The sequence below is a fragment of the Ctenopharyngodon idella genome, chromosome 10 (genome assembly GCF_019924925.1).
Source record: "Ctenopharyngodon idella isolate HZGC_01 chromosome 10, HZGC01, whole genome shotgun sequence".
NCBI lineage: Eukaryota > Metazoa > Chordata > Actinopteri > Cypriniformes > Xenocyprididae > Ctenopharyngodon > Ctenopharyngodon idella.
The window spans coordinates 35287858-35305526 of NC_067229.1; the positions used below are offsets into that span (position 1 = coordinate 35287858).

General features: G+C 36.6%; 2 protein-coding genes across 3 annotated transcripts; one reads left to right on the forward strand and one right to left on the reverse strand.

The window, feature by feature from the left end:
- Nucleotides 1–941: 941 nt before the first annotated feature.
- proser1 (proline and serine rich 1) lies at nt 942–7981 on the reverse strand. Of its 2 annotated transcripts, XM_051909660.1 has the most exons (12): nt 7444–7981; nt 7242–7307; nt 7095–7163; nt 6882–6976; nt 6695–6788; nt 6159–6269; nt 5985–6068; nt 5734–5812; nt 5122–5214; nt 2957–4385; nt 1983–2130; nt 942–1819 (listed from the first exon to the last, which is right to left on the reverse strand). In XM_051909660.1, exons 1-12 carry the CDS (start codon nt 7486–7488, stop codon nt 1694–1696), a joined length of 2439 nt encoding a protein of 812 aa, XP_051765620.1. In that variant the 5' UTR covers nt 7489–7981; the 3' UTR covers nt 942–1693. The 2 variants fall into 2 exon arrangements, with proteins under 2 accessions (XP_051765620.1, XP_051765621.1); XM_051909661.1 differs by lacking the exon at nt 5122–5214.
- Nucleotides 7982–8288: 307 nt separating this feature from the next.
- On the forward strand, nt 8289–17659 carry vps36 (vacuolar protein sorting 36 homolog). The gene is made up of 14 exons (XM_051909432.1): nt 8289–8489; nt 9097–9165; nt 9299–9369; nt 9507–9621; nt 9816–9905; nt 10852–10938; nt 11302–11334; nt 11439–11516; nt 12973–13107; nt 13927–13992; nt 15498–15562; nt 15871–15955; nt 16848–16924; nt 17013–17659. The coding sequence occupies exons 1-14, from the start codon at nt 8394–8396 to the stop codon at nt 17092–17094; spliced, it is 1149 nt and encodes a 382-aa protein (XP_051765392.1). The 5' UTR covers nt 8289–8393; the 3' UTR covers nt 17095–17659.
- The last annotated feature ends 10 nt before the right edge of the window (nt 17660–17669 follow it).

Here is a 17669-nt window from a genome sequence, read left to right on the forward strand (position 1 = left end):
AGGCTCTTAGAACATACTAATCTAAATCTACCATATTCTTTATTATATTTTATAATATATAATGGAAACAAATGTGAGTACCACAGACTTTGAGATCTACATATATTGTATACATGCAAAATTCATGGTTCTAACCTTAAATTCTGTCATTATTTACTCACCCTCATGTCTTTCCACACCCGTAAGACCTTCGTTCATCTTCGGAACACAAATTAAGATATTTTAAATGAAATCTGATGGCTCAGTGAGGCCTGCATCGCCACTCCCTTTTTCAATGCCCAGAAAGCTACTAAAAACATATTTAAAACAGTTCATGTGACTACAGTGGTTTAACCTTAATATTATAAAGCGACTAGAATACTTTTTGTGCGCCAAAAATAACAAAACAGCGACTTTATTCCACAGTATCTAGTGATGGGCGATTTCAAAACACTGCTTCATGAAGCTTCGAAGCTTAACAAATCATTTGTTTCGAATCAGTGGTTCGGAGCGTGTATCAAACTGCCAGAGTCACATGAACTATTGAAGTTTCAAAACACTTATGACGTAACAAAGCCACGTTTACTGAAATCATGGTATTTTGGTGCTCTGAACCACTGATTCGAAACAAATGATTCGTGAAGCTTCATGAAGCAGTGTTTTGAAATCGGCCATCATTAGATATTGTGGAATAAAGTCGCTATTTTGTTATTTTTGGCGCACAAAAAGTATTCTCGTCGCTTTATAATATTAAGGTTGAACCACTGTAGTCACATGAACTGTTTTAAACATGTTTTTAGTAGCTTTCTGGGCATTGACAAAGGGAGTGTTATTGCTGGCGATCCAGGCCTCACTGAGCCATCAGATTTTATCAAAAATATCTTAATTTGTGTTCTGAAGATGAACGAAGGTCTTACGGGGTTGAACGACATGAGGGTGAGTAATTAATGACAGAATTTTCATTTTTGGGTGAACTAACCCTTTAATATCAACAAAATTGCACAACAGTGTAAAATTTGTAACACTAAAGTCACTTTGGAGTTGAAAAGCAACTCAGTCAACTCCTATAGATACATCTGCAAGGTAACTTGGGGAAAAATTAAAAACCAGAACAGCTACAGTACAAAGAGCAAACATCTAATTTACCCAATTTCAAAGGGTATTTACATGTACAGTAATTGACAAACATCTGAAGAAAATGTCTGCTAACTTACTACTTTCATGAAAAGAAAAAACAAAACAAAAAACAGTATAGTAAAATTTAGACACCCACACTATTCACAGTTCATCAACTGGTGTATATTTCAAATTAATTTTAGCAATTAATTTGAGTATCCATTTTTCAAAATGATCATAACGCTTAAACAGAGTTAAGCCCTAATTATTTCTACACCCCCCCGCCTCTCCAAAAAAATAATTTTCAGTATCCATTTCATTCTTTCAAATACATATGACAACAGTCCAGCCCTCAAAAGTAAATCAAAATGATGTTCTGCTAATGCAGAGCACTATACCACAAGTTTATGTCTCGATCTGAGTCATTTGAGCCTCTTCTACAGGAAATTAATGGAGAATAGAGCTGCCACATTAGTTTGTCTGAAGACACACCTTTTTTTCATGCAGAGAACCACAGTCCACAATGTTCATCGTTGTTTACTCACTCGCCACACCTAGGTCGCATAGTTTTTCGATATGCCTGTCCTCTTATTGCCGGCTACTGCCAGCCCAGTGATGGATGCAGGCCAGGCTGCAGAGGGAAGCTCGAGCCAGTGGCTGCAGAGTAGTTAGTGAATCCATTCGGCTGGGGAGGGTAATTGTCCAGCGCTGATGCTGAGTGAGCCTACAATCACACACAAGAAATTGAAATTAGCAAATTCTTCTAAAAATCTTGCTCATAATCATAATAACAGGTATAATGTTAAAAACCAGTGGCCCTTTAATAATCAATTAGCAGTCTGCAGTCTCTGATAAATGTAGATAGATAGACAGCATGTGTGCTCTACCTGCAAAAGCGCAGATTGCATGGCGGAGTTGTGTAGACCAGAGAGGGCAGCAGGAGATGCTGTAGTGGAGAAGCTGGGCATGCCTGGGGGGAAAGACAGCAACCCTGGGAAAGCTGCACCTCCAGGGGCCTGGAGACTTCCAGTTAGCCTGAGTAACACATTAAGCAACATTATAGAAGGCTATTAGTAATGCAATTCAAATGATATTGTCACAAAGAGAATGAATTTGTTAGGTAGTTTCAAAAATTCAAAGTCAACTGCACAATCTGAAACACTATAGCATGACATATGTGCTCACTACAATAACACCCCTTGACAGCAATAATTCACATGTGTTATATGTTGATGGGAGACCCACTATCTGAACTTTAAGTTAATCAGCCATATGACCATAAAATACTCTAATGGTTATGGTTTACTTTGACAGTTTTACCATTTCTTTGAGAAAATATATTACTCAGATAATATGAAGAATAAAAGTATAGACTTTGGACTTTGCAGAGAGCATATCAACTGGAAAATGTTTCTGGAAAACATTACGTGTTTCCAAACCCATTGACCCACCTTACTGACTACTGCCTACACAGTCCTTCTAAGGCAGCATCCTAACTGAGACGGAACCTTAAAAATGGCTTTATACACAATTGATTCCAATAGTTTTTGCCATTAGCATGTTGCAAAGCTAACAGTACAATACACTAGAAATAGAAATAGATAACACACAAGTACTGAATAAAATTTGTGATTAGATTGAACTATTTTCAGTACTTGTCAGTACTGATTGAAATGTATGCATAACTTAAACATAATTAGGCATCCTACATTTTGGAAAAGCCTTTGTGTAGGATAGTGCACCTATATTGCTGGCTAAGTGGCAGCTCACTAGATTTTCGAACAATTGTTTCCGTATTATAGACAATTCAGATGATCATGCAGAGTAATTAAACATAAAAAAAAAAAAAAAAACAACATACCCAGCCTGACCAACCAAAGCAGGGTTGAAGTTAGAGCTGAATGCAGAGGCAAATCCAGGAAGCACAGGAGAAGAGGAGGGGACTCCTGCTGCAGCAGCCGCTGCGACTGCTGCCGCCTGGAGAGGTGCAACGGTGGCTACTGATGAAGAGGCTCCTGGAAGCCCCATTAAGGAGGACAGCACCGGACTACCTGCTGCAGGGGGCCCTGACCCTCCAAAACCTGGGAAGGGAGGGTTTGCGCTGGGAGGAAGACCCGGGAACACGGAGGGAGCTGTGGTCAATCCCAGGCCAAAGGGGGAGGGAGTGGGAGCACTAGAGTGAGCCAGGCCAGAATATACAGATGAGACCGGAGGAGTAGGAGTGGACGGGGTGGAAATAGAGGACTGGGCTCCGGAAAAAGGAGACATTGCTGCAAAATGTGGAGCAGGGCTGCTTCCAGATTGAGAGCCCATAGCCGAGGAAAGACTGTGCAGTCCGGCTATAGAGCTGGGCAAAGAAGATTGTGGCGAGGCAGCACCATGGGCCATGCCCACAGGTCGGGAAAGGACAGCAGAGTTAGGCATTACTAGAGAGCTAAGAGAAGGGGTGCCAGAGCGGGAGGGACCTTTGAAAGCGGAAGGGACAGGACTGTTGCTTCCACTACCTCCGCCATGCCTGGCCATGGAGTTGGCATGTTGCTCGCTAAAGAAAGCAGGGCTACTCATGGATGCCTGGGAGGTCAGTCCTGGAGAGGGCTTAGGACTAGGAGCAGCAGGAGCCACTGGTAATCCTCCAACACCTTGCATGCTGGGAGTTGAGCGTCCAGGAGTGAGAGAGGACATTCCTGAGGGTGTGTAACTACGGATAACTGAATGTGACTGGGTAGAGGGAGTGCCAGGGAATGGAAGTGCTGACTGGGAATCTGAGGAAGGTGGGTACCCCTTTTTTGAGGATAATACCATAGCTCCATGAGTAGTCAAGGGGTCGCCAGTCGGCCTGGGAGTAGGTGTGAGGCCACCGGAAGGTGTTTCAGAACGGGGCGCATTGTGGAAGGGAGATGAAGGGATGCTTGTACTTGGCCCGGGTGTACCACAAGGTGTTCCAGATGGGGTATGACTTTTGATGACTGAAGGGGTGTTTCTACCAGAAGGGGGCATGCCAGGGAACGGAGAGGGAACTGGTGTAGTGTGGCCACTGGAGTTAGAGGCAACTTGGGGAGAGCCAGCTGGGACAGGAGGACCTTTGATGACTGAGGGTGAGGGTGCAGGAGTAGGGGAGGGGGTTACAGGGTTTTGGGATGGGACCATGCCTGGGAAGACTGGAGTGATTGGTGTGGTAGGCTGAGGCTGGGGTGTGACAGGAGTAGATGGGGTGGAGTTATAAGGAGAAATAACAGGTGTGCCGGAGATGCTGGAGGTTGGATTTTGTTGACTGACAGGTCGGCTGTAACCTGGAAATATGAAACAATCAGCACATTGAAATATTAAAAAGAAGAAAGCCCCATTAAATTTAGACACAGGCACCACATGCATCTAAGTTTATTAGTGTTAGACGCATTAGAAAGAAAGCAAGAGAGAATTCAGGAAATGTCCCAATCTTCTAGCTGCACCATAAGATGCGCAATGCAGCAGAGCAAGCATTCATGCTTTAAACATTGGCTTAAAATATATATCACAGTGCCCCCTTGTGATAAAAGCATTTAGGCAAAAAAGCGTTCTGGATTCAATACAAAATTTCCACTCGTCCTCTCAGTTTGTAAAAACACTAATACTTATTAATAATACTAGTAAGTTATATCCAATAACTCCCATCATGACAATGTAAAGCTGATAAACTGTAACTGTGCCTTAAAGTAACCTCATTTATATATAAATACAAACCCCTCAACCAACTTTGCTTTCACACAGATTCCTGGAAAATCTGAAATACTGCTTAATAAGCATGACAAGTTACAATAATATGCATTCTAGAATTTGTGCTCTCTATAATCAGTTGTAGCAAATGACCATATTAGCTCAGTTAGATCAGTAAAGAATGCCCTGGAGAGAGTTTTAAGCATGATCATACTGCATGCTATAGGTGCTGCAGGCAGATTTAGAGCATGCCATGGTGAGGTAGCGTCTACATTGCCAACGCAGCTGTTAAAGGCAGCACACAGTGCTAGCAACAGCAACTGCACATTGTACCTGCCGAATTCGGAGTGGCTCGGTAGGGTGGGGGTGGCACACTGGCAGTGATGACCCCACCCAATGACACCAGACCTGCATTGTTGTACGCACCTGAGCAGCATCCAGAGAAGAGGGTAAGAACATTCTGCATCCACTTCCATATTGTACACAGACACACTGCTGGCATATACATGGTCTACTCCATATTTGCGTCCCAAATGACGCACTATACACTATGCGCTTGTACACTATGTACTTATCCGTGTAGTGTGTGAATTTTTTATTTTTATTTTATTTTTTGCCATTTAACATTGGAGTCTGATAGCCCCTCCCTCTCCACTGCGTAATTAAAGCTGCGACAGTTGAGTGCATGAAGTGTCCAACATTCCACACTTCGTTTTTTCCATTAATTTAGTGCATCATCCGGCATTTAAAGTGTACTTTTTCTTTTTGTAATTTTTAATGTGAACACACTACTTGAACTATTTATACTTAAAAACGCCATAGAATAGTGCTTAAGTACGCAAATTGGGACGCATCTCTTATTTCTTATCCATTAGGAAGATCATTTCCCAGACAACTTATTCTTTATAATTTTTCTTTTCTAATCTGAATGAAAAAGAGTCTTACTTGGAGCAATGGTGGCGTGTGGCCGACATGGTGGGATAGGATATGGCACAGGTCTGTGTGGATTGTATGTTGATGGTGACTGTTGGAAAAATAGAAATGGATGCAATAACAGGGTAAATAAAGTTATGATATCAAAGAGACCTATCCATTATCCAAGATAACATGATGAGATTCTTTGCCATTAATGCAGCATCAAAAGCTTTTTAAGAATAAATATGTTTGAGCAGTAACACCTAGCTAGTAAAACATACCGGTTTGCTTGGTCCGATTATGCGTGCAGCAATGCCCTTTCCATCCAGGGTTGCATCCTCTCCATCCTTTTTGGCAGGAATTCCCTTGAAAGTTTCAATAAAAGCCACAATTAATTTAAATAACTAAATTACACAGTATGCATTTAAATATATTTATTAAGTAAAGGAACTCACAGGGAATGTTCCAGTGACCTGGCTGGGTTTGCCTTTGGGATAAGGGTTCCCTGGGATCATCCCACAGGATGAAATCATCGCCACTGGAGCTTTACATCCCACTTTACACACCTGAAGAAATTACAGATATGGACTGCATTAAAATCCTCAGTAACACTTTACAATAAGGTTCATTAGTTAAACATTAGTTAATGTAATAACTAACATGAACTAACCATGAGCAATATATTTGTTACTGTATTTACTAATCTTCGTTAACATTAGTTAATGAAAATACAGTTGTTCATTGTTTGTTCATGTTAGTTCACAGTGCATTAACTAATGTTAACAAGATTTTAATAATGTATTAGTAAATGTTGAAATTAACATTAACAAAGATGAATAAATGCTGTAAAAGTGCAGTTCATTATTAGTTCATGTTAACGAATGTAGTTAATTAATGTTAACTAATGAACCTTATTGTAAAGTGTTACCAAATCCTCATTCATTCAATACAATCTAGACTTAGCCAAGTTTCAAAATCGAGTAAGTTTCACCTGCTCTAGGATTCTTCTTGCACGTTTCTTCTCAGAGAGGTGAATACGGAAAGCATCCTCCACAGGACGGTAGTTTTGGGCATCAGAAATATTTCTACAAATATACATTATATATTGCATTGCTTGATTATATTTGATTCGTTTGGATAATTGCTGATGCATATAATTTCTGTTGAGTGTAACTTACAGAGCTATGAGTTCCAGTACAATAATTCTGTCCTTTGAGAATGTGAAACAATTAAGGATATTTGCAGCCTTTGTTGTTGGAATTGCAACCATTTTCTGCACAAAAAAACAAAAACAAAACAAAAAACATGTTGTGTGGTTAAATTATGTAACAAGATTGTGGTTAAATTATTAAAAAAAAAAAAAAAAAAAAAAAAAAAACCAGAATTCTTACATGTTGCAAGGCTTTGACAGCCTTTATCTGGGGCTCTGCCCAAGAGAAGTATTTCAAAATGTCAATCACCTGAGGAAGGAAGTTTGACAGGTAAGCAGGTTGTAAATACTGCAGAATTACCATTCCATGGTATTACTGTTAACATACCTGTTCACTAGAGAAATACCCATGAACCTGTTCTATAGCTTTGATTCGTTGATCTGTCAAAACACACTTAAGAACAAAAGAAAATATGACAATATTAATGTTATACTTTGTTTGCTTATTCAATAATAATCAACCACACTGATCACCACTGCCTCCTTCCAGAACAGATAACTTATATTGTTCTGTAAAAAATAAATGGTACCTTTCTGATTTCGTCCAAAACGATATCAAAGGATTTCTTGTCCATCTTCTCTTGTCGCTGCTCTGATCACTGTATTGATTATCAATCCCTCTTACAGCATCTCAATGACAATCCTTCATTCACCTGCTGATGGGAAACTTCATGCAGTAACCCCTTTTAATTATTTACAGCACTATTGTTTGAATTCATCGACTTTTTGCATATAATATATCCTTTTAGTGAATCCAGAATCTTCTCAAAAAGGTTCAGCGTTTCCAACAGAAGGCTGGCGGTCTCTTTAAGTGCAGGCTGGCATTATTGACATGAGGAACAACAATAGTCCAGTGCTAAATCCACACACTCTTCATATGCATAATTCTTCACAGACATGCAAGTCTTTTATCATGCTTATACAATTAAAAAAATCGCTAAAGTGATTGAAGATCATAGTTCACGCTCTAATTTTGCTTATTTTGATATAGCTTCGCAGTTTGTTGCGGTTTAGCAGAGATGCTAAAGGCTGCAGTTCGTGTGCGACTTTCCTTGTCAGGACCCCGACATGAAAGAGTCTGTTCTAAAAGCGCCTCATGAGGAGTTGGATATTTTTATTTTTAAATAAATGGCATTTTGTAAATTATTTATAATTTATTAACCATATTTTAACTCTATTGTTGTTTTTCGATTTGTCAAAAATATTGATAAGCTTGTAACGATAACGAAAAAATGATGTATGTATAAAATTCTCACAATTTGAAACTGGAAAAATTGATATTATTAATTGTATTTCTAGGACTTTATATAACACAATAAAAACAATTTAGTAACTGCGGAGAATTAAGTTTTGAATGGATTGTCATATTTTTGAGACAGGCGCATTCTCGGACATCTAAGCGGAAGTAAACAGCTGTAGCTTCACATATAATATGCTCTTCTAGTTCTGTTATTCACTTTTGTTTTATTGTTTTGGTAAAATGGACAGATTTATTTGGACAAATGGGCTCCTTGAGATGAACGAAACGTTAGTAATCCAACAAAGAGGAGTGAGACTTTACGATGGGGAAGACAAGGTATTTTATTCAACTTAAAGTTATAAAATGACAACCATGTGGAAGATTCTGACCTGACAATGATGCATAACATTATAGATAAACACAAATATAGTTTAGATCATGCAGTTTTCATGTTGCTTATTAATGCTGTTAAAAGGAGAATTACTTTTTTTAGAATTCGAAATTGTATAATACAGAAAACTGACACTTTACAATAAGGTTTTCATTTGTTGACATTAGTTAACTACGTTAGTTAACTTGAACTAACCATGAACAATACTTCCAAAGCATTTATTAGTCTTAGTTAATGTTAATTTCAACATCTAATAATATGTTTTTAAAATTAAAAGTTCTGTTTTTCAACATTAGTTAAAGCACTGTGAACTAACATGAATAAACAATGAAGAATTGTATTTTTTATTAACTAACATTGACAAGGATTATTATATGTTGTAAAAAATATATTGTTTACTTTTAGTTCATGCTAGTTTTTATACATTAACATTAAATTAGGCCTTTTTGTAAAGTGTTACCCAGAAGACAATATTAAGATATGTGTTATTTGAATAAATGGTGTATGTTAATGCTCCGTAATTCACACATTTCCCTGTTTCTTCATTGACAGGCTAAGCTTGATGTGGGAGTCGTTCTTCTCAGTACCCATCGTCTAGTCTGGAGAGACCAGAAGAATCATGTAATGTCATCTTCAGTATATTTTCAGTATCTTTTCTCCCTCTATAAAATATAATTTTGCTTTAAATGAAGAACATTTGAGAACACCATGTATTTGCTTACATTCTTGATATCTCTAATATGTTGTTCTGTAGGAATGCTGTATATGCATACCCTTGTCACAGGTCATATTCTTTGAGGAGCAAGCAGCAGGCATCGGAAAGAGGTGACTGCACTGTAACATCAGAATGCAATTAATACGTCTGACATATAGAACATGTCATAATATTGGAAGCTACACCCTGTAAATCTGCTTTTTAATCTATATATTAAAACTAAATTGTTACCTTTCAAACCTTGCAGTGCCAAAATTGTCATTCACCTGCATCCATGCCCTGAAAATAAGGAGCCTGGCCCCTACCAGAAGAGCAAGTACTCTTATATAAAGCTGTCCTTCAAGGAACATGGGCAGATTGAGGTTAGTAACTGAAGGGGTGATGTCACAGAAATATTTAAACTGAGATGATGCGTGGAGCTTATTACTCCACTAAATCTGGCTTAATACAGTTTGCAGCATAAGCAATAAGCATTCATGACATTTAGACAGGAACAGAGCAGATAAGATGTTAGGAAGGTGTAAATAACATAACTTGTGCTGTGTTTGGTGTGTAGTTTTACAGACGTCTAACAGAAGAGATGACTCAGAAGCGATGGGAGAATACCCCTGTCTCACAGCCGATCCCCACAGGAACAGGACCCAAGGTCAGCTCAGACTCTGAATGATAGATAACATGCTTTTTTTTTTTTTTTTTTTTTTTTTAAATATGTGTTTTTTGTAAATATTTATGTGTATAAGCATCCAGTTTTTATATTATATACTATACTATTTTGAATTAACTTTTATTATACTCTTAGTATTTAATTTTAGTTAAAGTTTTAGTAATTGTTATGTGTGTTTGTCATTGTAATTAATTTTTTGTTTATTTAATATTTCTATTTTTTGACATAATGCTGTTCAAATACACTACCGTTTAAAAGTTTGGGTTTAGTATGTTTTTTTTGTTTTTTGTTTTTCAAAGAAATTAATACTTTTATTCAAAAAGGATGCATTTAATTGAAAGATTTGTATTTCAAATAAATGTTGTTCTTTTGAACTTTCTATTCATCAAAGAATCCTGAAAAAAATGTATCATAGTTTCCCCAAAAATATTAAGCAGCACAACTGTTTTTAACACTGATAATAAGAAATGTTTCTTGAGCACCAAATCAACATATTAGAATGATTTCTAATAAATAAATAAATGTATTCAAATATAAAGCAGTTATTTTAAATTGTAATAATATTTCACAATATTGCTGTTTTTACTGTATTTTTGGTCAAATAATTGCAGTTTTAGTGAGCATAAGAGACTTCTTTCGTACCGACCCCAAACTTTTGAACGGTAGTATATGTTGTTTTACTTTAGAAATATTGGTTTATTATATGTGAAAGACAACTTTCACATTTGTATGGCAGTTGTTTAAAGATTGTGTCTTGTAAAGAACAGGCAGTGGCCCTGAAAAAGTGACCCCTGGTCAAACCCTTTCCTTCCTGTTCCTTTGTTATTTGTTTATATGTTTTTTTTTTTTTTTGAGTTATTGTTTGTGTGCGTGCCTAACAAAGAGTGAGGCTCATTTTTTCTCTTCTTTTTTTTCTATGGTTCTGTAGGCAGGAAGGACACGCGCAGTGGGCATTGTGGGTATTGAACGGAAGTTGGAGGAGAAAAGAAAAGAGACAGATAAAAACATTTCTGAGGTAAGAAAGAGAAACAGACTGACAGGTAGTCATATCTAACCTAAAGAGCTCTGGGATACTAGCTTTAGATAATCAGGAAAGCTGTGGCCACAATCAGGCACTGGGTGCCGTGGCCCCCTTTTGAAGGGCCCCTGATGTTGAAAGAAAATGGCACCCTGTGTTTAATGTTAGATGACCTAATAGCTCTGATTAGCTTCCTGGCACAGCTATAATGGAAGATAAAAAGAGAGTGCACAGCAGTGGGGTATCCTGTTAGGTGTGGGCACACCCAGTGATTTACAGGTGATTTTGGCTCTTGATAAAGAGGTATTTTGGATATCATCTTTTTCAAGTTTCCATTCTAATATCTGTCTCTTCTTTCAGGCCTTTGAAGATCTCAGTAAACTAATGGAAAAGGTCAGTCACTCAGTAGGTCGGCGGGTTGCCCTGTTGTCAGGCAGAATACAGCCATGGTCAGGTTTATCAGTCTTGTTTCAGCATCTCACTGTCTTCCCCTGCAGGCCAAAGAGATGGTGGAGCTGTCCAGATCCATTGCTAACAAAATCAAAGACAAACAGGGTGACATCACAGAAGATGAGGTGAGCTTAAAGACCTTAAGGGGCTTGATTATTCTGACGCACCAGTGTTTCACTGGGAAAAAAAGAGCAAAAATAAAACAACAACAACAAAAAAACGTGATTGGTTGAGATATTTGACATTAGCCAGTCAAATACTGGATTTTATATACTACCATTTAAAAGTTTGGGGCAGTAAGCTTTTTTAAAAATGTTTTTGTTTAAAGTGCTCATCAAGGCTGCATTTATTTGATAAAAAATACAATAAAAACAATAATACTGTGAAATATTATTACAATTCATAATAACTGTTTTTGATTTGAAAATAATTTAAAATAGAATTTATTCCTGTGATGGCAAAGCCGAATTTTCAACAGTCTTCAGTGTCACATGATCCTTCAGATATCATTCTAATATGCTGGTTTGGTGCTTAAGAAACATTTCTTATTATTATCAATGTTGAAAACATTGAAAGCAGTTGTGCTGCTTAATATTTTTCTGGAAACTGATTAATTTTTTTCAGGATACTTTAATAGACAGTTCAAAAGAACAGCATTTATTTGACAGAAATATTTTGTAACATTATAAATGTCTTTACTGTCACTTTTGATCAATATAAGGCATTCCTGCTAAATAAAAGTATTTTTTTCTTTATTTTTTTCTTCTTTTTTTTTTCTTGCTGACCCCAAACATTTGAATGGTAGTGTATTTACACATATGAACTTGTAAGTGGATGTTGTTTCCTTTTTATAAGGCCGTTTCCACCTCAAAGTCTATTACGGTTTTTATCCTGCTTAAGTTAATAGGCTTTCTTAGATTACATGTAGATAACAGCTGTTATGTGTATTGTTATAGCTATCTGTTTTGATTTATTTATCCTCCATATGCACATGTACGCCTGTAATAGGGTAGATATCAATCATTCTCTTTTGAATAAATTAATACATTTGATCATGTATGTATGTGTCATTTTCTCGGGATCAGTGAGGTGTCTATAAATCCAAAGCTTGGAAAACATTGGCAGTGTAATCCACACAGAGCTTAGAAATCCCGGTCACTCACAACGTACACTTTGCACAGGGACGTCAAGGGCCAGGAAATGAGATGGTGACACAAATAGAACCTAGAATCGAGCTGAAAAGCAGCCAGGATTCAGATCCTCCAATCAGAGCGCATATGGTGCATAAGTGCAGGATTGCATCCAAATGGACACATATAAATATTTATTGGGTAGAAAATGACCTGTTATTACAGAAGTCCACAATCAGATGAGGAAAAAAAACTTTGGCACATCTAAAAATGAGTAGATGGACCTTGTTCTGTAGAAATGTTGAAGTTCAAAATGCTAAAACTGGCTGTTAGAATTTTGCAGTGTTGTTAGTAGGCTACAACAGCCAACATTTATTTAGAAATGAGCTATTATATTTAGTGTAGAGCTACAATTAAATTAGTCATGTTTGTTTTGTGTGCCTTCTGACAGACCATCCGTTTCAAGTCTTATTTGCTGAGTATGGGTATAGCCAACCCAGTTACCAGAGAGACACACGGCTCAGGCACACAGTACCACATCCAACTCGCCAAACAGCTGGGAGACATGCTGCAAGCACCACTGGAGGTATTATTCTGTGTGTGTTTAAATGCATCTCTATGATTTCTAGAAACATGCTTATCAAATATTTTTATGTAGCCCTGTATAGGTGTAGTAGCCCTATATATACTGTGTATTTGCATATACACAACTGTTCAAAAGTTTGGGGTCAGTAAGAGTTTTAGTCAGCAAGGATGCAAATAAATTTCAAATAAATGCTGCTACTTTGAATTTTCAATTCATCAAAGAATCCTAAAAAAATTTATCGCATTAAGAAATCCAAATCTGCATATTAGAATGATTTCTGAACGATCATGTGACACTGAAGACTTGAGCAATGGCTGCTAAAAATTCAGCTTTGTCATCAAAGGAATAATTTACATTTTAAAATGAATTAAATTAGTAAGCAATTTTCACATTGTAAAAACAATTCACAATATTACTGTTTTTATGATGTCAAATAAATGCAGCCTTGAATAAAAGACTTCAAAAACATTTAATCTTATTGAACCCAAACTTTTGAATGGTAGTGTGTAGATGTATATTCTTCTTAGTACAGTAATTGCAACTGAATTTAATATTTCATATCTGTTTGTTGATTTATTTGGTGAGTAGCTGTATTAATCATGATAATGTACAGTCAGCTCATCGTTATCTCAAAATCATCACTTTGTTGGGGTTTAATTTGCGATAATGATTAGCTGGCTGTACATTTTGTCTTACAGTATGTCATTAGGGCCCGAGCACCAATGGTGCGAGGACCATCTTAGAATTGCTCTGTTTATTATGTCAATATTATCCTTCCTTCCTTAGACTTCATGACCTTTATTATTACTGTCTCTGTAGGAGCGTGGAGGAATGATGGCCCTCACTGAAGTGTACTGTCTGGTGAACAGAGCCCGTGGGATGGAGGTAAGATGAACCTGGACAGCTACAATCAAGACAGAAGCATCAGTGCTTCTTTTCATAGAGTTAATCAGATCTGATCCTGATCTCCTTCCCAGCAGCATTAAGAGTGAAGCTGATGATGGCACAGCCATCTGGAGAGTAGAGAGCAAACTCTCAGATGAAATCATAGCATGTTGGCATTGGTTGTGTTTGCATGTACATGACGATATCACAGCGTTTTTTTTTTTTTTTTTTTTTTAAACTAGCTCTCTAACTTTATTAACATTCGAACAAACTCAAAAATTTAATTTACACGTTTATATTATTAAAAGCCGTCAGGACCTCCTGATTAGACTTCTGTGGGGGGAGAGAGAGACTTTTCTTATTCCATTTTCTACTTTTTTTTTTTCGTGTATCTATTTATTTTATTTACTATTTATTTATTAATTTTTTAGGGTTCTTCTGGTGGCTTTAGGGGTGGTGGGGTGTTATGTTTTTGTGTGTGTGTTATTGACCAGGGTGTATTTCTCAAAAGCATTGTCAGCTAAGTTTATCGTAGAGGTGGCAATAATTGTAGTTCAATAAAATGCTTATGTTTGAAAAACTTTTTATCTGCCAAATCAAGGTCATATGCTGCAAACAACATGGAAATCTATGATAATTTGACCATTTTATCACTGCAAAGTTAGTTCAGGATTTAAAATGTCATGTGGTTTTACTCCCCAAAACCTAATATTTATAAATAAAAAATTCTAAATATTAACATAATAAAAACATTTTACCTAGAAAAATACACCACTTTATAAAAGTTTGTGGCTGGTAAGATTTTTAAAACTATTTTTTTAAGTCTCTTATGCTCAGTGAGGCTGCATTTATTTGATCAAAAACAATAAAAATGTTCAATTTATTAAAATAACTGTTTTCTATATTATTATTATTATTATTATTATTATTAAATATTCAAATTACATTTTAAAATGTAACTTATTCAAAGCTGAATTTTTAGCATCATTACTCCAGTCTTCAGTGTCACATGATCTTTAGAAATCATTCTAATATGATTTGCTGATAATATTTTTGTGTAACCCGTGATTTATTTTTTCGGGATTCTTTGATGAATAGAAAGAACAGCATTTATTTGAATAAGAAATCTTTTGTAACATTATAAATGTCTTTACTGTGACTTTTGATCAATTTAATGCATCCTTGCTGAATAAAAGAAAAAAAAATCATACTGACCCTAAACTTTTGAATGTAAGTGTATATTTAAAAACCATTTTGAAAATAATGATTAAGATGTGTACGCTCACATTTAAACTGTAAGGAAAAGATTTTTTTACCTTTTATTTGATTGTTATATCACATGGCATTTTTGAGAGTCATTACATTTCTTTGAAATGCCTCATATGAAATATGCATAAAGATCTATGTAGTTCTATAGGGAAATGTTTTATATATATTAGAAAGAAAACAATTCTGGATGGATCCTTTCAAGAAGTATGACCTGTGTTTTGCAAATTTCTTCTCAGCTTCTCTCTCCGGAGGACTTGGTCAATGCCTGCAAGATGTTTGAGTCACTTAAGCTTCCTCTACGGTAAGGGTGTGAGCATTTATATTTGTATGTGTGTTTGCGTGAGTAAACGTGAACGAATGTGCATTTGTCTGTGCGAGCCAGGCTTTGTAGGCAGAGGCGGGTCAGCGTGGGATCGGTCAGCCACTTCCTGGCAGACTTCCTGTTTTCAGGACCCATGTCCGCCCTCTGTCTGTTGGCTGCATTTTCCACCTTTCAAAAGAAAACAATCATTTGACTCAGAAACCACAGTTTGGTTGCATACAATTAGATTACGAAGCAGTAATGTCTTGTTGAGTTCTTAAGTAACAAAATTTTTCTTTCCCTGTCAGGTTGCGAGTATTTGACAGCGGGGTGATGGTGGTTCAACTCCAGTCCCACAGTGAAGAGGAAATGATTGCTTCAGCTCTAGATAACGTGAGTGTCATGCCATCATTTTCCCCATCTGTGAAATCACTTATGTGGCCATTCAAACATCATACAGAAACTTTGTCATGTTTAATTATGGGTTATTAGAGTAGAAATTGGATCAGATCTATAACCACAAACATGTACAGCCAATTTCTTCCTCTTATATTTAATGGTTGTGGTTAGGAGAGTGAGAGAAGGTTCCCATTTCATTCTCATAGAAATTGCATGAAATGAACCACCTTCAAAGTGTTTTTGAACAAGACACAGCTAGCAGATGTGACTGGGGGTGGTGTTTTAGGTCAAAGAGCTGGAACGTGAGGCGTGTCAGATTAGAAATTTCCATCCCTGAAGAGTCCAAGACAGATGTGGTAAAGCAGAGGAATGTTCGAAAAAACAAAGCAAGAATATTTGAAGATCATTTGACATGAGATGGCAATTATTGCTGTATTCACATTGTTTCAGCCATTAGATTTGGTATATGGGGGAATCTCACAAAGCCTGTCAAGATCATAACTGGGTCATATTTCACTCTAAAATAAGAATCAGAAATTAGATTTTGCGCAAAGAAAATAAAGCCATTAAAATATTAAGTAACCATTAAAATTTTTTTGCAAAAAATGGTCATTACCGTAATGCAAAAAAACATTGACAAAATGATGTATTATTTAAAGTATAAAATACTTATATAGCATGGTAGTAGCTATTGTACTGTAGATTATTTAGACTTTAATTTGTTTATATAAATACAGAAAAAAATAATAATAAATAATTAATAAATAAAATAAAATGCTTCAGTCAGTGCGTTGTGATAATGAGGATTTTGCAATACTCTAAAAACACAGAGCGGTGGTTTAAGTGGGAATCCATTTGAGGTTTCCTTCTCTTTTGCCTTTCCCAGGTGTCTGATAAAGGCTCCCTCACAGCTGAAGAGTTTGCCAAGCTGTTGGGACTGACAGTTCTCCTTGCTAAAGAAAGGTACAGGAGACATCCTTTTCCTTATTTCATCAATAATTCATCCCTCAAGTGTCTCCTCGTTATTTTGATGTTTCGCTCTCTTTTACAGGTTGTTATTAGCTGAAAAAATGGGTCACTTATGCCGAGACGATTCAGTAGAAGGTCTGCGATTTTATCCCAACCTGTTCTGACGCATGAGGCCGATATGTTATCGAACCTGGCTGGCTCTCAGGTCCTGCTGGCCCCAGATCCCTCTCAGAACTGATAACTGATTAGAGTGGGGGCCTACTTTCCACTGTGTTTGTCAATAGGGTCTTTCATGAATGTTGATTAAGGTACCCGGGACGTTACTGCAACTTTCTTCTGTTTAGTGATTTCCACAGCCTTTAACTGAAAGGGGATTACAGAAATGATCATGCAGAGGATGCAGTTTCTTGTTGGAATCAGTTATATTTGATTTCACAGACAGTTGATATTGTCTGTGATTCCAGCATGTTCAATGCGGTTAGATTGTCCATAAAAATATGTAGGTAATTGTGCATTACATATACATCAAGAAGTTGAAAAGAAAAAGGAAACCTTTTAATTATAACTCAGAAAAAAACTTTTAATGCCAAAATAACTTGAAAATTTAAAACATCAGAAAATTCACTGACACTCTCTTGAGAGAAATCTGCTTTTCCCCTTATGGAAAAATAAAGTCTTTCACACTTATTTTGGATCGTTGTGTAAAAATAATATTTCTTTTTAAAAACATTATCTGTCT